Source organism: Juglans microcarpa x Juglans regia, chromosome 4D, assembly GCF_004785595.1.
Source record: "Juglans microcarpa x Juglans regia isolate MS1-56 chromosome 4D, Jm3101_v1.0, whole genome shotgun sequence".
Lineage (NCBI taxonomy): Eukaryota > Viridiplantae > Streptophyta > Magnoliopsida > Fagales > Juglandaceae > Juglans > Juglans microcarpa x Juglans regia.
In genome coordinates, this window is record NC_054600.1 from 1833749 (window position 1) to 1856002 (window position 22254).

The 22254-nt window shown below is 35.2% G+C and overlaps 2 protein-coding genes and 1 pseudogene across 2 annotated transcripts; all 3 read left to right on the top strand.

Annotated features, from left to right (window-relative positions):
- The first annotated feature begins 6642 nt into the window (after window positions 1-6642).
- LOC121260863 (heavy metal-associated isoprenylated plant protein 34) lies at window positions 6643-9073 on the top strand. Its single transcript, XM_041162918.1, has 3 exons — window positions 6643-7070; window positions 7244-7319; window positions 7461-9073. The coding sequence occupies exons 1-3, from the start codon at window positions 7041-7043 to the stop codon at window positions 8921-8923; spliced, it is 1569 nt and encodes a 522-aa protein (XP_041018852.1). The 5' UTR covers window positions 6643-7040; the 3' UTR covers window positions 8924-9073.
- A 4985-nt stretch (window positions 9074-14058) lies between these two features.
- Window positions 14059-15548, top strand: LOC121260770 (annotated as a pseudogene).
- A 2306-nt stretch (window positions 15549-17854) lies between these two features.
- On the top strand, window positions 17855-20988 carry LOC121260910 (signal peptidase complex subunit 3B-like). Its single transcript, XM_041162987.1, has 6 exons — window positions 17855-18195; window positions 18313-18360; window positions 19477-19539; window positions 20264-20317; window positions 20505-20591; window positions 20682-20988. The coding sequence occupies exons 1-6, from the start codon at window positions 18070-18072 to the stop codon at window positions 20805-20807; spliced, it is 504 nt and encodes a 167-aa protein (XP_041018921.1). The 5' UTR covers window positions 17855-18069; the 3' UTR covers window positions 20808-20988.
- Window positions 20989-22254: the final 1266 nt, after the last annotated feature.

Genomic DNA, 22254 nt, shown 5'->3' on the forward strand with positions numbered 1-22254 from the left:
GTGATTGTACATAAATTTTTTTTTTATGTATATATATAGTTTCACCGATATGCTTAATGGCAAATTTAGAAAGAAAATGAAAACTAGTCATACTTATTTTATATAAAAAAAAGTGATGCAGTTAATCACATTAATAGAATATATAAATAGTACATAAAAAGTAATTGTACATAAAATTTTTTGTTTTATATTTAGTTTCACCGATATGCTTAATGGCAAATTTAGAAAAAAAAAAACTGACAACAAATAGATTCTAAGGGAAATGTAGATAGAATTAATGAATAATGTAAACTGCATTCACAAGTACTTAAAGAAGTAGATGCACAAATTCACGATGTTGATCTGGTCAATGAACTAATCAAGAATATTGGGTAGGCAGAACTGCCACTGATTTGGTTACTTTAAGATTTTCCATTTTTAAGGCATGCTATATATATAGCTCCTGATGTTCATGTACATGCACATTAAAGCAAAAACGGCATATTGACAAACAAGTCAAGGGACACATCCATCATGATCAGCTCTGCAAATATTGCAGATCGATGCTGCTTAATTATAGATGTTTGCAGCAGGTGGCGAAAAATCTGGCTTTGACTGATTGCAAATATATATATATATAAAACCGGGGTTCATCGATCTCCTCGATCGATCGGCCTCCTTCTACTTCTCACTTTTGTCTTCTTCTTCGTAGCTTGTTATTCTCCTTCCTCTTTCTTTTTCTTCTTCTTCTTCTTCTTCTTTTTTCTGTACATAATGTGACAAACTGATTGCAGAAGAATCAGAACCTTGTGAATATGACTTGCCAGCTGGGGAAGGCAATATAAGTTCCAAACAATTAAAACAGTATCACATGTTTCATGTAAACTGCACACCAGGCATGCATGCAGGGATCAGCTACACACCACGCGCATGCATACGATATTAGTACAGCAAGAAAAGCAAGAGCTAGCCAACAATATCGAAAACCCCATAATGGCCGGCGTGCATGCGTTCACACTGGAATTAAGGAGAGAAAAGTAAAAAACCGAAGATAAGGCGTTCACACATAAAATAATCCCTTGAAACTCCTCCTCCTCCTCCATTCCTTTGCACCACCTGATTTAGATCGGCTCATAATAATAAAACAGATATTGATAGTGCTTTGAACTTGAAAATAATATTGGTCCAAAGGAAAGGGAGGAAGATTCTCTGATATAGAGCATGAAGAGAAGCTGGCATGTTGAAGGGAGGACGAGTGGTAGTGTGAGAGAGTTCGACACGCATGGAGAAATATTCATTAAATATCATTTATTAATCCAATGAATTGTCTTTAAATGTTCATGATTATATGTATAAATAGATTAGGAATGGTTTGGATTCAAAAGATGGATGAAAATAGTTTATAAATGTAAAATAAAAGTTAAATTTTTATTATATTTTGTATAAAAATTTAAAAAAGTTGTTTTGAAATTTAAAAGAATTGAATTGTTTATTATTTTTTACGTAGAAATTTAAAAAAATTATAATAATAAACTGAGATGAGTTGAGATGGTTTTCAATTCAAATGATAGACTATGAAGCTCAGTCTTTCACATAAAGATGCTTGCATTAACACCAAATTAAACAACACGTACAGGTTTAAGCTTAATTAAGCAAATTAAAATGTAATAAAGCAATGAGCAGTACTGTAGCACGAGATGGGTTCGGATAAGGGTAATTTTTTTAAAATTTTTTTTCATTCATTTTCTTTATACTTTAAACATTTTTAAAAAATTTATAACTTTATTAAAAAAATACTTCCTTAATTACTAGATACAAAAATAAAAATTTATCGGGACTCAATCAAGATCCAACTCTCGACGAGAATAACATTTTTCTAAAGCAATTAATGGAGGATCTACAATCAAATTTGAAGTTATTATCCATTCAGTAGTTTAAATTAAAAGTATGAAATATTAATTTCAGGTTAAAAAGTTAGACATTTTAGGACTTATGGTATATAATATAATAGAAATATTTCAACACATTTTATAAAAATAAATCAATTTAATTGATGTGATTTGACGTTATATATCTCTTTATTTATTGTTGTAGATGATATAATATCTAGATCCCGGCTAAATCCTGTATTCGTACGAGTATGCTGTATCTCCCATTAAAAAGCACAAAGTCATAAAGTGCTTGCCGGGAGGGAATATTTGCAACACAAGCAAGCAAACACAGGCTGGTTAAAGTGATTGGAATGCGCGAAAGTGTTGGAAGAAAGATCATGAGTGCTGTAAGAAGAGGGAACAAAAGTGTGGTCTCGAGTCTCGAACAGTATCTAAAAGTGCAAGAGAATCACTGACCTTACTTACTGCTGAGGATTTGATCGAATTCAATATTTCTGGGTTCCTTCTCTACAGATGAACAGTGATCTTAACCTTAGATTTTCATTTTGGCACGTAGTCTTTTATTATGGTTCACTTTCACTGTTTGCAAGAATGTTGTTCTCCAGTACTCCAGGCTGCATGTATGCATGCATGGTATGGAACACATGATGCAAAATGGTTGAGTCTTTTTTATGAGTAATCAGGATTTCTTGATCTCTAAATAGTATTATAATTTAAAAAGAGCTAATCTGTTCTCATTTCAAAATAACTGTGCCATGCAACGAGCCAAGGCGGTCAATAAATTCAACCTGGAGGCTGTCACCACCAACCACCAACCCCATCCTATCCAAATTAAAGGGGCCTGTGTGTTCTGAGGCACTGACTGTCAGTGGTTAGGGAGTGTACCTAATCAGAGGACTACATGACCTTCTCTGGGGACCCAACTGATCTCATTTATAAGATTACTCATGTGCTATGACACCATTGATTCTGACCAAACATATATAAAGGAAGATTGATATTTTTTTACCCCATTTTCTTAGTTTTGACCAAAACATAGTTCTATTTTTATAATTTGTAGTATTAACTCACCAAATCTGTAATCGCTTTTAATTGCATTAATCTCTTTGATTAAAGAAATTATGAGTTTATTTTTCTCTCCATTATGTTGAGCAGTTTCTCTCTGTCTCAAGGAAGTTGGAACTTGTTTGAATTATCACTGTAAAATAAGTAAGTAGTGGACATAAATAGGAAGATAAAAGTGAAAGTGGGCGTGCACATATGTGACAAAAATGTACCGAATGCATTATTTGTTGATATTATGAAGATCACATGGGCTGGCATATGGCTCATCAACTGGCAGTCAGAGCGCTGCAGGCTATGATCCCCAGTATCAGATCATGTTGCCATCCAGTCACCACATTAATATCTGAGACGGCACGTTTGCAAGGACCGAACGGACCGAGACTTACATCAGTCCGGTCCGGTTTACATTTTAGAGAATGGAAAAATTTCAATCCGATTTACGGTTTAAGATTTTTTCGGATTAGACTAGACCGAATAAAAAAAAATATATATTTTATATATAATAATTATATAATTAATAATATAAATTTTAAATATATTTTAATACTTGTTAATATTATATAAATTAATAATATTTTATATATATCTTCATCTATCCTATCACTATTAATAATATAAAATTTTAAATATATTATTAATACTTATTAATATTTTATGAATTAACTAATATATAATATCAATTAGTTAATTATATAGTAATTATATAAATTAGTAATATAATTTTTATATAATTTATTATCATTGACCATATAAAATATTTTTTTATTGAATTTATTATATAATCTACATTAATAAGTCACTTAATTTTATTTAATATTTTAAATAAAATTTTTTTATTAATTATTTAAAAAAATAAAAAAAATTAGATCAAACCATTAAACCGAGCTTTCGGTCCGATCCGTCCCTTTGGATGTTTAGTGATAAATCACCAGACTAGACCGAATCATTTACACCCCTACTCGTGACAGTCCCATGAAATATTTAGGACAATTCATAAGATTGTCACGTGTTTTTTAGTAAAGAAATTATTTTTCACTAACTAAAAGCATCAAAGTTTGTTTTTTTAAGTGTCGAATTAAATACACATGAAACAGGGTGTGTTGACTAAGATTAAAATTAAAATATTTGATTTTCAGAAGCACATGCTAAGGTGCGCCTTGGAAAAAGCTCTCCCCTACGTACCTAGCTTTATATTATCATTCTAGACCGTACTGCAGTGGCTATACTGCTGTACTGCACCTTTATTGCTACACACTTGCATTATATTACAGGTAGCGAACAGTATACTCCATGTTCTCTCTTTTATACCACCATTTTAGGTCTTGCTTTTAAAAATAATTTCATATCATTTTATTTAATTATTATAATTTTTTTAATTTTTAATATAAAATAAAATAAATAATTTAACTTTTTTAAATTCTAAAATAAAAATAATATTAAAAAATATATTTTAACAATATTTTATTTAAATTTTTAATTTTAATTTCAATTCAACTAATCTTATCTCATCTCTAAAAATAAACGAATCTTTAATTTTCATGTACATCTACTTCAACCTTTTACACGTGAGTACTAGCCTTAAATAGATAACTTTTACGTAAGATTTTGTAAAAAAATAGACTTCATATTATAAATATGTAAAAAAATTCATTCCTTTTTAATGTGATTAAATTTTTTATTTAGGTAAGATTTATTTATTTGAGATTTGTATATAATATTATTGATATACCGTTTCATCATTTTCCAAATTATCCGAGGCTACATTAAAATGATAGCTGTACCAAGTCAAGCGTGCATGCATGATTAATATGAGTCAAACCAAAGGTTAGCTTGCAGCTGAGATGTTCTAGTGCAGAGACTTGAAGTGATCACTTGGTTTGAATTCAACAGGTCATGTTTTAATGGAGGCCTTTCTCCAATGAAGGATCAGATCAGAAAGCATACAAAAAATACGCTATTATAGACTGCCTTTGGGCTTTGAGGATTCCAACCTTCGATAATGCAGACATGATTGAACCATATTTAAGAGGAAAAAGTATAATCTAACGATATTATCATAGCTCCTACAAGATGAAAGAAAGAAAAAGAAGTCGATTTAGTCCACAAAAGCAGATTTGTGAGCTACCCCAGGTCCCCATGCACTACAAAAAAGCACATACATCAGACGGGGAGGAGGTATTAATTGTAGGGCTTCTGCAATTCATCACCGTTCAAACAACCTTTTACAGGCAAAGGACATTCACAAAGGGAGGAGATAATGGAAAAGAGGGTTTTAAGGACAGCATTTTCTGCATGGGGTAGGCTTTTTAGGATGACAAACAATAATTTGGTTGTAAAAGAAGGGTTCAAAACTTTTTTTTATTGATCTGGCGTTTCTTTGACTGCTGTACTGCCGACTGCCGAGTGCATCTCTGCTTGCTCATAAGATGTTGTTTGGACTGGTGGGAATTTTTTTTTTTTTTTGTTAAAAAAATTCTGAGCATCCAGCCAGTTGTAAGATGCTTTGGCTCCCCCTTCGGTACATTAATACAAAAATAGTCCTGAATGACAGTTTGGCCTCCCTTGATATTTCTTTAGGCTCTGCTGTAAAGGTTATTGATGTCTTCTTGGTGACCCTTCTACCTTTTTTTGCTAGCTGGGTTGTAACTCTCCCTCACTGCAGAGAAAAGTAAATAATTGGTGGAGGGTAATGCAAAAAAGTGTCACTCGAGCATAAATTACGTCTAATAATCATCAACTATGGCAATATGGTAAAAGCATTTTTAGTAATCAAAGTTCTCCTCTGATCAGAATGATTGACCTGTCTTGATACTTACTTGAGAATTTATAGTATGAAAAAAAAATAAATAAATTTAACGTATCACATGAAAGCATGTCAGTTTATAAAATTATTTTTATGTAATTTTTTTATAATTATAGCACTCCTCATTAGAAAAACAAAACAAAAATAAAAAATTGTGAGGAATGTAAATTACATGGCTTCATTTGTGAGAGCTTCCAATATTTGCTTGGAAAAATTGGTTGCTCAAATTGCTTTGATTAGATAATGCATATGCATGGTCCCAATTCCCACAGATGCATCTCCTCGAAATCATATCTCATAGAACCTGTTTTCCAATATCACAAGTTTCGATAATCTCTAAATATTAGTCAAATTTGCTTCCATGGGAAAAAAGGTGGTTTCACAGTACAAGTGGCTTTGATCTAAAAGGAGTATATATATTTGATTGAGAAATGAAAAGAAGATTGATAGCAGATCTTTTCACGATATTAAAAATAAAAATGCGATCTTATGTCAGATGATCACACACACTAATCGAGTTGGGTACAATCATTGCAGCAATGTTAATCATGCAACCATGGCATTTCGGACTGTAAAAAGAGAGTCAAGTGTTCTGTTTAAACTACAAACAATGTAAAAAATCAAATCTCATTCAACTCCAGCGTGACCTATATAATCGATCGGGGGGGAGGGAAGAGAGATCAGAGGTTTTTTTTTTTTTTTAATCTTTTCCTTAGCTAGAAACAAAGTGACCCTTCCTGTGTCTTAAACACCATTGATGGTGCGAGTTTGCTTCCACTCTGATCTTTGGTATAATATTTATAAACTTTTAAGGACTAAAACAGTCGGATCCTTCTCTCTTTTTAGAGTTAAGTGCAGCTTAGAAGTTGAAAAGCTTGGATTTTGAACAAGATATATAAATTTTGAAGTAGGAGGACTAGCGTAGCCGTTGGATTTCTCTTTAGACAGTGGCTTATTATGCAAATTAATTCTTTCGTTATTGCTTAAGTTAGGTTGTCTGACACTTTTAGCCTAAAGCAAAAAAGCATGTCCAGCCAAACCGTGTTCAGTGTCCCAATTGTTTATATATACATAAGATATTTCTTGTAGCTCGAGCAACCGCCTTTTCTCTCTATTAAAATTAAGTTCAAAATATGGCACAGAAGCCTGAAATACAGGGACAAAGCTTAAAGATAACATCTTTAATACTCACCAACCACCTTTGAACTCTCTCTCTCTCTCTCTCCCTCTCAAAGCTCTTATTCTCTTCTAGGCTCACTCGCTGGTTCAGATCCATTTCCTCTATCCCTCTCTCTGAAAGGATGAGTAAACAAGATACGTTGAGGAGTCAGGTACACGCCTTTTTAACTGCTTTCATGTCTCATATTTTGAAATGAAGCAATTTGGGACCTTCATTTGCTCTTCTGCTTCTCAACTCATAAGTTTAGTTTGCTTCTTTTCCTTCTTTAAACTCTAGATTTTGCAACTTTTTTTAAGCTATTTGAGGTTGCGCTTTACTTTGCAGATTTATATCTTCAAAGTGAATATACACTGTGATGGATGTAAGCAGAAAGTGAAGAAATTAGTGCAGAAAATTGAAGGTTATTATCTGACCCCTTTTCTTACAGAAGTAGTATCCTCGAGTTTCTTAGTATGTTCATTTTGTCTGTGATTTTTAAATCTACATTTTTATGATTTAGTTGTATATAAAAATTCATTTTTTCCCATTTGCTTTTGGCTAGGAGTTTATGCTGTACACATAGATGCAGACCAAGGTAAGGTGAGCGTTTCAGGAAATTTTGATCCAGCCAGACTCTTACATAAGCTAGAGAAGTCAGGAAAACATGCAGAGCTCTGGGGACATCAAAAAAGTTCAAACTTGAACCCAAACCAGTTCAATAATCAGTTCAGAAACATGCAAATCGAGAACGGCAAAGGGGGCAAAGACAACAAATCTCAAAAAGGTGGGAAGGACAAAAAGGGAGGGCAACAACCACAGCACCAAATGAAAGGGGCTAAAGATCTGAAGGTGCCCTTTAAAGACCAGAAATCTGTCAAGTTCAACGTGCCTGAGGATGAATTTGATTTAAGTGATGATGAATTTGATGAATTTGATGATTACGATGATGAATTTGATGAAGACTTTGATGATGGTGATGATTATGAGTTTGGTCATGGGCCTCATGGACATCAAGTACCCAACAAGATGATGCCTATGATGGGCAAAGGCAATGGACCGTTTGGGCCAAATGCTATGATGAATGGTCCTCACATGAATGAGAAAAGGGGTGGTGGGGGTGGGAATGCCAAGAAAGGTGGTGCTATTGATATTCCTGTAATGATGAAGGGTGGTAAGGATGGATTTCAAGACAGCAAGAAAGGTAATGGAGGAAAGAAAGGCAGTGATGGTGGTGGGAATAAGAAAGGAGGGAAGCAAAACCATGGTGGTGGAGATAAAAAAGGGAGCAAAAGTGGCGGTGGATTGTTAAGTGGGTTGCTAGGGTTTGGTAGAAGTGGTAGCAAACGAGAGGGTGGCAGCGGTAAGACTACCAGTAATAATGGCAGTAAGGGTGGTGGTGGAAACAATAATGGCACTGTGAGTAAGAAAGGTGGAGCCAAGAATGATGGGGTCCACGAAGTCAGCAAAAAGAAAAATGGGTTCCACGATATTGATGTTGTTTCTACTAATCATGGCAAGGGAAGCAAAGTTGGGGGTGGGGGTGGAGGTAGGGCCGGGGGTGGGAATGTTTCTCAGATGGGCCAGAGAGGACAAATGGGCTACACTAGTGACTACCCAATGGGCCCTGTGAACCAAATGGGCCAAGTAGGAAAAATGGGTCCAATGGGCTCCTACCCAATGGGCCAGATGGGCCAAGGAGCACAAATGGGCCAGATGGGTAACTATCCAATGGGCCAGTTTGGAAATATTCCGGCAGTGCAAGGTCTACCTGCACCAGCGGCAATGAACGGTGGATATTATCAAGGAATGGGGCCGGGCAATCCGTACAACCAACAATACATGGCGATGATAATGAATCAACAAAGGGCAAATGGGAATGATATGTACCAGCCAATGATGTATGCTCGGTCCCATCCGGCCCTCAATTACATGCCGCCGCAGCCGCAGCCGATGCCTTATCCCGTGGCCGATCCTTTTACTCACATGTTCAGCGATGAGAATACTGGTAGTTGTAGTATTATGTAAATTTGGGAGGACAGTAAATTCTATTTTGGTTTGTTTTCATGGGTTTGTGCATTTGTGGTGGTGATGCTACAAAAGTGCAAGCATCATTGCTTATGTTGCTTGGAAGTGGTATTAAATTTTGCTCCATAAGTATTTGATTGATCCATCAAACTTCTGTTCATCTGTTTAGAGACATGACATTATTCTTTCCTTCCAACCCAAAAAGGGAGGAAAAAAAGATGAAGTTATTTGGATGTTTGTTTTGTAGTGTATTATGCAGAAAAGAGAAGAAAATGGGTATGATGATCAAAATGGTCATTTGGTGCACATTTCATTGGAACTCTCCTAGCAAAAGGTAGAGAGGTGAAGAAAGAAAAAGTGAAATGCGAATCATACTTTTATGGGTGCAGGCAAGCAACTTTCTTAAAAGATGTGTTCAAATAGTGAAATACACATCAAAGAAGTTTACATGTTGGGTTCAGATGGAAACGTTTGGCCTCAATCCCCATGTTCTTTTTTGTGAACTTTTGACTTCCACCAAACGCTTCTTCGTCTTTTTGATTGTTTTTTAAATTTTCGTTTTCATCAAGGAATTCATCATTTGAATATTTCTATAAAAAAAAAAAAAAAAATAGATAGATCATAGATGAACTCTCGAGTCTCGTGTATGAAAGTGACCATTTTCTCGTATTTGGAGTTGCTGCAAGTTTGGGCAGGGCTAAACCATGACACTGAATCCTTGTCCATAAAGAAAAGGGCATGACCCCCTGTATCATTAATGTCTCTTGGCAATTATCACTTGGAGAAAGGTATTTGACTGAGGTAAACCAAGTAATTTGTAGAGGTTATGTATATATTTCTGTCACAATGTCTTATAGTTTATGTAAAAACCAGAAAAGATTTTGATCGCAAACAACCACATGCATGTCATCCTTGAGTGATCACTTATCTCGAACCAAGACATAAACGTCTGATTTGTTTATCACATTATAATTAATCCAGGATATAACTGACATGGTTATTTACTTATTTTCTTTAGTAAAGTGTTGGTAGAATGCTGCAGTTTCAGATAAGAATGAAGTAGTAATCGCTTTAGATTTGGTTTAATCCAAAACGACAAGCAAACTACGTAAAAATGATGAACAATGAGCTGAATAGCGGTGTGCATGGCAATGTGTGGACTGACCCAAAATTGTGAGCTCATCCAACTTATTCTGCATGGCTGTTGAAGCGATCTTCTGTATGCCATTGCCAAGTGCCTCTCACACTCCCGAACTCTTTGTTCCTTTACCCAAGTTGGTGCTCATCTGAGCCCACAAAATAAAGCATAACCAAAGCCCATCTCACGCAAAAAAGGTCCAAACTCTGTTCTGAACAACGCCAAACACTCAAAAATGTCCATATTCCTTCAGTTCTATAGCCTAGAAGCATACCTTTTAAATGCACAACATCCTCTTCAACCCTTCATTTATAGTAAGCAACATCGAAATGATGCAAATGTCATCCTTTGATTGCAGCAATGGCAAAGAGACCTCTCACAGTAACGAGCTTAGCAATAGGGGAGAAGGTCTCATGGAAGTCTATGCCCTCTATTTGTGTGTATCCTTTAGCTACTAATTTAGCCTTACGTCTTTTAACAATTCCATCAAACTTAAATTTAATTTTGTAAATATACTTACAATCAATGGCTTCTTTTCCATGGGGTAATTCAGTGAGTGTCCAGGTCTTGTTATTATCCAGTGCTTCAATCTCAGCTTCCATAGCCTTACACCAACCAGGATCCTTCAAAGCTTGTTTGTAAGAATGAGGCTCGATTTGGACAGAAATAGAAGTAGTAAAGGCTAGAAAATTGGGACTGAATTTATGATAAGATAAGCAATTATTTAAGGGAAAAGACTTACCACTAATAGCAGGTGCATCCCGGGAAACTGATTGTGCAAGAGGATCAAGCATGATTTGAGAACAGTGATAGTTCTTGAGGTACTGTGGTGCTGTTCGAATTCTGGTAGAACTCCTAAGAGAAGGAAGGGAATGATTTAGAGGGGTGGGTGAAGTGGACGAATTAGTAGGAAGAGGTGGGGATGGAATTAGAGTATGGGATGGTGTAGAATGTGAAGGATGTAGAGGAGAAGATGGGGAAAAAATGGCTGTGGGAGGCGGGTCAGAAATGGGTGTATAAGAGTGGGGGTGGGAAATAGGTAAATGTGACTGTGAAGGAGAAGTGGATGAGAGTTGTGATGTTTGGTTGAAAGGGAAAATGGACTCATGAAAATTTACATCTCTTGAAATGAAAATGGTGTGTGTGGATAGATCCAATAATTTATATCCTTTGGTGCCAAAAGGGTAGCCTAGAAAAACACAACTACGGCTTCTAGGATCAAATTTTTGTCTAGCATGTAAGAGGGTGGCTGCAAAGCATAAAGACCCAAAAACCTTCATGTGGGCATATTGAGGTTTTTTATTAAAAAAGATCTCAAAAGGGTCTTATTTTTTAAAATGGGGGTGGGAAGCCGGTTTATGATGTAGGTGGCTGTTAGAATACAGTTACTCCAATATTAAGAGGCAAATTAGATTGGAATCGTAGTGCTCTAACCACATTTAGCAAGTGTTGATGCTTCCTCAACAATGTCATTCTGTTGAGGGGTTTGCACACAACTCTTATGATGGATTATACATTTTTCATTGAAAAAATTGGTCATATAGAACTCAGCACTATTATCACTTCTTAATATTTTAATTTTGAGTCTAAATTGTGTTTCCGCCAAATTATAGAAGGAAGTAATGCAGGTTTTGGTGTCAGCTTTGGAATTAAGTAAGTAAACCGAAGTGGATCGAGAGAAATAATCTACAATGGTTAATAAATAGCATGAGCCATCGTATGCAATAGTGGAATGTGAGCCCCATAAGTCACAATGGATTAATTCAAAAATCCTAGATAAAGTATGCTCACTATTTGGAAAAGGTAATCTGTGGAACTGTGGAACTTGGCAAGGGGACAAACAACACAAGAATTTTCATTAACATCAGTAAAATGCTTGCTTACAATGGGATCAGAAATCATTCTTAACCTAGAAACTAATAAATGGCCTACGCGATAATGCCAAAGGTCAGGTTGGTTAACATTATTGATCAAGAAGTGTGTGCAGTAAAAGATGGGTGAATTGAAAAGGAGTGAGCAAGGGCTGAAGGAGAAATGTTTGAACATATGAAATGGTATAAACCATGCTTGAGCTCACCCTTCCCAATGGTTTTCCAAGAAAGCAGGTCCTGTATGAAGTAGTATTTAGAGAAAAACAGTAAGCAACAAGTTAAGCTATGAGTCAACTTAGTTGTAGAAATTAAATTGAAAGAGAAAAATGGGACGCAGATAGCATCCCTTAAAATGATGGTATTGGTCAATTGAATATTACCAATATGTGTTACAGGAGCTAGGCTTCCATTTGGAAGCTTAACAGAGTAGGCGACAACGGAAGAAATGGTTGTAAAAAATGTAGTGCTGCAGACCATATTAGCACCTGTGTCTAATATCAACTCGAAGAACAATGAATTGAGGTGCTATGTGTATGTGTAGAAAAACAAGAATATATACTAGACATTTGTGAAGCAGGAACAGAAGAGGAATGAGATGAGATGGTGATGCCGAGTGAGAAACAGAGGCTGCTGTTGAAGAATCCTTGGGTTGTAGCAAGGACATCAGCTATTGGTATTGATGCTTGGTCAAACCAATCATGTCATCACTAGAATTGTCCACAACAGAAACAGCAGAGTATGAAGTTTGTTTGGCCAATTTGACATAAGGGGGCTGCTGCTTGGCATGTAGCTTATGGCCAGGTGGATAACCATTTAATTTATAGCATTTCTCAACAGAATGGCTAGTAAGGTTATAGTGTGAGCAAATTGGAGCAACAACATTGCCAAGTTTAAAGCAGGTTTCCATCGAGTGGCCAGAAATCTTACAGTGATTGCAATATGGCCGATCCTTCTTGGAGTTAGGGTTTTGTTTGGGTGGGTATTTGGATGAAAGGAAAGGTTTTGTAACAGCAAGAGTCATGGTTTGAGTAGAAGGAATAATAGAGGTTAGTTGAGAATGCCGTTCTTGTTGCTGTATTAGAGAAAACACATTGGTAACAGATGGAAGATGATCTATTAACATAATTTGGTCTCTAATGGAAGAATATGATTCATTAAGTCCCATTAGAAACTGAAGAACATAGTCCCTCCGATGACGATCCATAAAAGTTTTCAAAATACCACAAGTGTGTATAGGAAAATGATCGTAAATGGAAAGCTCATCCCAAAGTGATTTCAACTTACCTTAATAGATTCTCATAGAATCACGTTCTTGAAGAAGACTGGCTAAATCCTTCTTCAACTGAAAAATTCGTGGACCGTTTTGCTGGGAAAAACAATTGGACAAGTCTTACCAAATCTCCTTAGCATCATCAACAAAGACCATAGATGATTTAAGAGAAATGCTAATAGAGTTTTGGATCCAAGAAACAATCATATCGTTGCACCTTTCCCATAGATCAAGTAATGGATCTGTAGGAGACGTAGGTTTCAACAAGATACCCAAAATGAAGCCAAGCTTATTCTTGGCTCGAAGAGCACCTCGCATGGCTATAGACCATGCGACATAATTATTGGTGGTTAGAAGCTCAGGAACGAGGGAAATGGCAGGATTATCACCATGATCAAGACAGAAAGGGTTTGAGGGATCGGTGAGATTGATGTATGAGTGAAGGGTATTTGTGTTTAGGTGAGAATTAGGGTTTGGAGAAATCGATGGGGTTTCAAGGGTGGGGGTTTCTGGGTTCACGTTTTCCATCAAGATTGCTTCTCAATAGTTGCTGATACCATGTAACAAATCAAAGGAATGAAGCTCTGGGCGACAAGAATAAAAACAGAGGAGCAAAAAATTGACGAAGAAGAAGGATCAATCGGATTTCCCAAAATTGTGTACTGTTCATTAAAGAAGAAGTTGAAATATATACAACAAAGAATCTAACTGCCTAACAGCTTGCTCTAAAAACCTTATGACATGTGTAAAATGTAAATACAAAGGAAATGCAAATGAAATGTAATTAAATACATGCGACAACAGATTTATGTAGTGTCTAAACTGCAAGTCGTTTGTCCAGTGTCTTCTAACAACATCGTCTTCAACCCTTCATTTATAGTAAGCTTTCATAATCCATCAATGGCTTCTTTGCTGCATTATCTTCTCATCTTTCTTTCATTCTCTTCCCTTGTTCTTTCATCACAATCCCAAACCCGAACTAGAACCATTTTCAAGCCAAACAAGCTCGTTTTACCCGTGCAAAAAGATACTCCCACAGGTCTTCATGTGGCTAATATCCACAGCCCTCTTCTGCAGGTTCCCTTTGTGGTAGACTTAAACGGGTTGTTCTTGTGGGTGAATTGCAAGCAACAATACTTGTCATCAACCTACCATACTCCTTATTCTCACTCCACCCATTGCTCTAGAGCCAATAACCACTATTGCTACACTTGTCTGGCCTCCACGGCTAGACCCAGAGGGTGCCATAACAACACCTGCAAGCTCCTAGTGGTGAACCCGGTGACACACTAGAGTGTCATGGGTGAACTTGCTCAAGATGTCCTCTCAATTCAGTCAACTCAAGGGTCTAACCCGGGGCCAATGGCCAAGGTGCCTCGGTTTCCTTTGCTTGTGCACCTTCTTTTCTATTGAAGAAAGGCTTACCCAAAAATGTTCAAGGCGTGATAGGATTAGGCCATGCACCAATTGCTGTTCCAATTCAACTTGCTTCACACTTCGAATTTCAACCCAAATTTGCTCGACATCTTCCTCACACAATAAGGGAGTCATTTTCTTCGGAGATGGGCCATACTATGTGCTTCCAAGTATCGATGTTTCACATCCATTAAGCCTTACCCCATTAACCATAAGCCAAGAAGGAGAGTACTACATAGAAGTGAGCTCAATAAAAATCAATAACAAGCTTGTTCCTCGAAGCAAATCTCTCTTCTCAATCAACAAATATGGTTTAGGAAGAACAATGATCAGCACCACAAGTCCTTACATAGTTCTCGAGCACTCGATTTTCAAAACCATCACTCTCTGGGATACCTCAAGTAAAACCTGTGGCACCATTTGAGGTTTGTTATGACTCGAACAAGATTCCAAGCTCACGACTTGGCCCTGCTGTTCCCAACATCGACCTTGAGTTGCACTCGCAAGATGTTGTGTGGAGGATTTTTGGTGCAAACTTGACGGTACGGGCAAGTAAAAGGGGTAATGAAATGTTTAGGCTTTGTGGATGGACGGTCTCACCCAAGAGCTTCTATTGTCATAGGTGCATACCAGTTGGAGGATAATCTTCTGCAGTTTGATCTGGCTAGATCAAGGCTTGGTTTTAGCTCTTCGCTGCTATTTCTCCGTACCAGTTGTGCCAACTTCAACTTCAACTTCACTACTACGAGTCCTTAGAATCTTAGATCATTGAGAATTGGGAGATAGGAGGGCTGTGTTGATCATATATATGCATGTATACTTGGTCTCATTGTGTTTTGTGTGGTGCTTATATATAGAATGTGAACAAAATAAAAGTGGTTTGTCTTGGTGATTGGCTTTGATGGTCTGTGTAATATGAACTATGGATCAGTGTATATATAATATATGCTCAAATCTCATGAGTACGTTACTGCCTACATGCATTGTTTAGACTTATAACAAAAGGCAAATTAAGCAAGATTTAGAAAAGAAATTACAACAGGATCATCGATCTGGCGCCGTGAACTACAGGTTCTTAGCTACAGTGGTTCAACATATATGCTGAACTACAGTAGCTTAGTCATTTGATATTTTATTGTTTTTTCACTTACATTTTTTTTTCCTTTCCCACAACCTACGCAGCTCTCCAGGAAAAGAATAAAGCATTAAATGACTAAGGATCTTGATAATCATTTATCAGTTTCCTACTTCATGGGAAATAAAAGAAAATAAAAATGACATTTATAATTTATAAAATAGTATTAAATTATAAAAATAAAAATAAAAAAGCATTAAAAAAATGATATTTTACGCATTATCATCTTTTATGCACATTATCAAAGAGTATTAAAAACTCTTTTCATAAAATGATCTTTTACTACTTTTACGAGAACAAGAAAATCATCTAGTTGGAGATTATGAAAATGAAAATAAAATAGTATTAAATAATGTATTAAAAAAGTAGATAAAAAATAATAATATTTTATTATTATAGAGAGTGAGATGATTAATCTAATGTGAAGTTCAAGTTTTGAGTGATCAATCAAAAGTTAAAAAGTGGTATTTAGAGCACTAGTAGTAGGCTCAGTAAAGTTATATTTTGGACAAAGTTTAACTAGATTGCATAAAAATTCACTGTAGTGTACTCAACAAAACTACAGTACTTCTAACTTCGATCATTTTCACTAGTTAAATCTGTTGAATCAAAGTGTTTGCCAAATATTATTTTAGCATAAAATTCCATCTCCAGCGTGCTATTTGTTTCCCACGAGCTCACAATTTTAGAAAATTCATCTTCGTCTCAAAAATATGAAGTGCCCAAATCTCAAACTCAACCACAGAAGGTGGCTAGTCTCCATCAGTCATCATTTCAATGACGTTGCATCATCTTGCCGGAGTGCTTCAAGTTCTAGTTCTGCAATATTATTATTAGTTGATGTCAATTTTCTATTTTAAAATTTAATATCAATGTTAGAAAATTAATGTATACTTTTTTAAGAACAAATAAATATTCAAATTACAATTAGAATTAAAAGAAATGAAAAAGGTCAAAATTAATATTTTAATAAAATAATAATATATTTGGAGAGGCTGTTATTTGATATTATTAAAAAATAACTAACTATAAATTTATAAAAGTAAATTGTCTAACTAAATTTTAGCCAAACTTTATTCAGTCTAGTACTAATACTTTAGTCAAGCTTTGCCTAAAACTTTACCTAATACAATGAACTAAGATGCTCTTATAAAAAGTTGACATGAGAGTTCACCCTTGTTTAGAGAGTAGAAAAGACCTTATTTACACCAATTTCAAACATGGATAAAAAATTAAAGATACAATAAGAAAAAATAAAAGTGATCCCCTCAATAAACTGCCTTTCTTTAACACTCCCTGTACAGGCACTAAGTTTCATGGATATGAAAGAAAGGAGTCAAGGACCCTCCAAATACACATGATGTATTGATGTATTCATTAGCTGTTTTATTTGATGGCTAAATCTATCTAATCTTTTGGTCCAATCTTTCTCTTTGATTTTTCTTTTTCTTGTTTGCTTACTAGGAAAATACCAATCTATCTATATTGTTATTTTTTTTTAACAAATAATGAGCAAAATAAGGAATCTTAACATAACCTAAATTGTGGATTTTCTAAATCATAACATTGAACATAGGGATTTTGCAATTTAGTTTATTTATTATGTAATTTAAAGATTTATGGTGTTAATACTTATCATATTTAGAACTAAGGACAAAACTTGCCATCAGGTCTCGTTTATTTTCATAAAACTTCTCAACTCATCTCATCTAATCATTATAATTTTTTCAAATTTTTATATAAAATAAAATAAATAATTCAATTTTTTCAAATCCTAAAACAAGAATAATATTAAAAAAATTTATTATAATAATATTTTATTTAATTTTTATCTTTTATATTAACTCATCTCATCTATCAAAACAAACGAGGCCATTTAAGAGAAATACTTTTAATATATAATTGCAGTGAGATTGAGAAATTAGTAATTATTTTTACTAATTAATTTCACTTTGAGAATCATAATAAAATATTTATGAATATTAAGTTAAACCTAAAAAAATAATTAAAATTTCGAAAAAAAAATCATTACCACATTGTTATATAAAGTGGGTCCCTTGCCACGTGTGCTGTCCAATAACAGAACAGCGTAGGCCAAATCTTGATCAAAAAGCTAAAAACCCTCCAACTTTTCTACGAATGCTGCTGTTCTGTCTCACCCACGTTTTCCTCTCTCTCTCTCTCTCCGTTCCAGAGCAGACCCCATTGCCGGCTGAAGCATTAGCAGTGCTGTAAGCAAAACAAGAGGTGTCGGGAAGAAACCAAAATAAAATTCAGAAACCCAGAAAGACCCCAAATTTCTATTAACCAAGCAAAATGTATTCTTTTGGGTACAGAGCCAACGCCTTGCTAACCTTCGCGATGACCATTCTGGCCCTCATGTGTGCCATGGCCTCTCTCTCCGACAATTTCAACAGCCCCACGCCCTCAGCCCATGTCAAGGTCCCTCCCTCTCTCTCACTCGCTCAAACTTTCTCTTTCTTAACTTTTGAGTTCCAATTATTAATTTTTTGGTAGATCCACGATTTACGTACTTGATTTAGTTCTTATGGTTTGTAGGTGGTGAACATTAACCGGTTCCAGAAGCAACCGAAGGGTAACGACGAGGTAATTGCTTTTTCTTTTTTTTTTTTCTTTTTTTAATATATATGTATGTGGGTCACCTATGAATCAAACTGAAAATTCGTGTGAAAGATGCCGCAGATGTTGAGTGGTTTTGGGGGATTCGTTCATCGTTTACTTGTGGTTAATTTGATAACAAAAAGCTTTCAAATTTCCTTGAAATATGTTATAGACTTTGACGGGTTTTGAGAATTCGTGATCCCAATTGTAACTTCTCTTCATTTTTTGGTTAATTTAAACGTTAGGCGTCAGATGTTTTTGTAACTATAGATAGGGCTGGTGGCAATGCAATGGAATTCCTGTGTGTATGATTGGAAGTGAAGAACCATAAATTTTAGAGAGCTAGGATTTATCTCGAGAGAGGAAGAAGGCTGTTAAGCTTTTTGAAGTAGAATAGATGAGGTTCTTTTGCTGCTTATTAGGCTTAAGATATCTCAGCTGGTCCCGAAGTAACTGCTTTAGGCTTTTAAGTGGGAAAAAATACAACCTCTCACAAATACCAAAGACCAAATTTAGAATCTTAGTTGCTGTTGTTTGTCACTCTCAGCCGCTGGTGTTTGTAGCCTTTGGTGTTGGTAGCTCTTGATTTTAACGGAAGTCTTTCATAAAAAAAAAAAAAAAAAAAAAACCTCTGACTTGTATCTCAAGGTCCAGGCTTTTCTTTTTTTCACTGATAGAACCTATTTTAGGTGATTTCGTTTTATCTACCTTATTTTAATTGATTTAATTTCATGAATAAACGTGTTCCTTAAGCTAACCATTTGAAGCTTCTTGTTTATGCTTTTTTTTTTTTTTAATAGTTTTTCTTTTCCTTTGTAGTTAGTCTGATAATTGCTCACATATACACAATTTGATTGATTAGGGTTAGTAGGAATGGACAAAGATTTCGCTTTTGTGTTTTTGCCATTTGCTTTAACTACAAGCATGCATCCTGCAAAATTATTTTTAGTAAGTTTCCTTTTAGATTTTTATTAGATTTTTTTTATCATATATTATGCATATGTCCCCATCTAGTTCTAATAGTGTTTCCTCCAAATTGGTAATTCATTTGATAGCTGCTATTGATTCTGTTTGAAGTGATTTGTCTTCCACTCTGTGCAGGTCAGCATGCAATTGAATATATCAGCAGACTTACAGTCGTTGTTTACATGGAATACAAAGCAGGTTAACCATTTGACATATGCTTGCATTTCACCTTGGCGATGATTCTTATTCATGTGTTGCTTTAAGTTATGGTTGTCTACAAAAGTGGTTTCTTTGACACAAATGTTTGGTAAATGCTATGGACTAATGATGCTATTGTCTGAAGAATGAATATGTGTCTCTGATTAGGAGGATCGTGTCCACTGTTCTGTCTCATGGAGTTTACTAATGATTGATTTAATGGTATAGAAATTTATTTATATTCTTAAATTGCTATGGATGCTCATACTCTTTTTTGTTAAGTTTTGAAGGAAAGTGGATGGGGCCCACCAAGAGCCTATCTCTAAAAAGTGTACTCATTATGGATGCTCATTTTTTAGTAGTGAAAAAGGCTAAGAGGATTGGGAATCAGCATTCTAGGTTTCCCGTTAAATATGTTTTGATGATTGGTTTTAATTTAGGAATAGTTTTTCTGTTTATTTTTTTTTTTTTTTTTGTGTTTTTGTGTTTTTGAAAATTTGAGTAATATGGTTTTTGTGTTTGTATGTTTGGGAATGAGATGAAGTTTGAAGTGAGAAATATCTCTGATTTTGATGTTGCCAAACATCACCAAAGTGAAATACAATAAAGTGCTTAATACAAATCGGATGCTCTCTTATAATCTACTATTTACTAAATTTCCAACCGATTATTCTTCTGTATTTGCCTGATGAGTTTATATTTTTGTTTTACTTTATCTCTGCAGGTTTTTGTGTATGTAGCTGCTGAATATGAAACCCCAAAGAATTCCTTAAATCAGGTTAGCTTAGGCATCTGTATTATTATTTTTTATTTTGAACTTGTTCATCTTTAACCTTTTTCCCCGTATATCTATGCTATTACAGATTGTATGGCAAACACCTTTGCTAGCCTTTTATATTCCAGGCTTTTCTCAACAAAAATATTGTGTACATCAATTAAATGGTTTTTGAAATATCATTTTGCAGATCTCACTTTGGGATGGCATCATTCCTTCTAAAGAGCATGCGAAGTTTTGGATTCATACCTCAAACAAGTACCGTTTCATTGATCAGGCATGCCACGTTCCCATTCACTTCGATGAAAGTTACTCTAGCTGTTTGTTTGCTTAAAAAAGGTTAATATTTTTCTTTTCCTTTCAACAGGGAAGCAATCTCCGTGGTAAAGAATTTAATATGACATTGCATTGGCATGTCATGCCCAAGACTGGCAAGATGTCTGCTGATAAGATAGTCATGTCTGGGTACCACTTGCCAGACGAATATAGATGACTGTGTCTTGTTTGTTGTCACTATAATTTCCAACTTCTTTTGAAGAGCAGGATGGGCAAATGAGGAATGGTTTTCATATTGGAATTGGGATCTGAAGAAAACTTTGCCGTTTATTACTTGGTCGAAAATGTGGAATTTTTGTACTTTTTTGGAGGATTAAGATTAATACTTCATGATCCAACAGCTTAGTTTTTTTTTTTTTTTAAATCTACAAAAGGACAGCTGAATTAGAAGGCAGAAGCAGGCAAGATATCCACAGCCAATGCTCAGAATCTTAGACCTACAAAATATTATTCTTAGTTGTCGGTTTTTGCTCTTGCTTGGGAGGATTTTTCCCATGCCCTCATCGGACTTGCCCACTAACATTGGTTGCTGGAGAGGCTTATTATCAAGTAAGATTTGGAAAGCTTTATGGAATTTGGAGCATTTAGAGAGTACTAAATTTAGCAAAGAAGTTTCTAGGTGAAAACCCACGAATTGAGATTCCAACAAGAGTTCTAAGGTTAGATTTGCAAGATTGATAGACACGATGCGGAGCAGGGAATTTTAGGAAAGCTGATCCTAAAACTGCCATAGCTAGTGTCAAGATATGGAATTAATTGACAGAATTGTAGTATGCATTGCTGTGTGATATTATCTTTCATATACAATCCAAACTTGAACTGTGTGAAACTGTTCCAATAAGATGAGGTGCTGTCGGGTTGTTTCATAACTATGTAGATTGTCTCAGGGAAAATTGACAGATGAAAATTCAGGAGTAGGATCTTCTGATAGCTTTATTGCCCACTTAAGGGGGTATTTTGTGCAGAAGATAGGTTTTGCTTACATACCTCTTAAGTAGAGCATCACAACACTGAAACTCAATGGAATAGGTCAGTTCCAGGATGGTTGATGGTTGCATTTCCATTATAAAATGTTGCAGTAAAAGCTAATTTAGGGAGCAATGCTAAATTGCTAATGCCATTGGAAGATTCAGCGTAAATACTGGCGTACAATCTGGATCTTGACTTGTTGAGTTTTGAAAGCCCCGACTTATCTGGGTGGGCTAGCAGTGTAGAGCTCCCCCATATACTCTAATCTCTCTGCTTCTTAACCAAGCTACAACAGTCAACACCCGTCCACTTCCACCATCTCATTTTAATATCTATGTAATTCTAGTTGGTGGTGCCATGCGCTTTTGTCCCGTGATTACAGCTTTTCAATATGCTTTTTCTTCCATAAATTACTACTACATATATTTTACTTCACACCAGGAATATTATAAAAGTTTCATACACATTTTGTTTCTCTCGATTAAGACCTGACCTTTGAGATGAACGAAATATTTGCCACGTCACATAATATTAACTTCAAATCTTAATCAAATATTAAAAATTTGGGAAATATAGAAGTCTTTAGGTTGTAAATTGAGAATTTTGAAAGTATTAAGTATAAAGTGATAATCTAA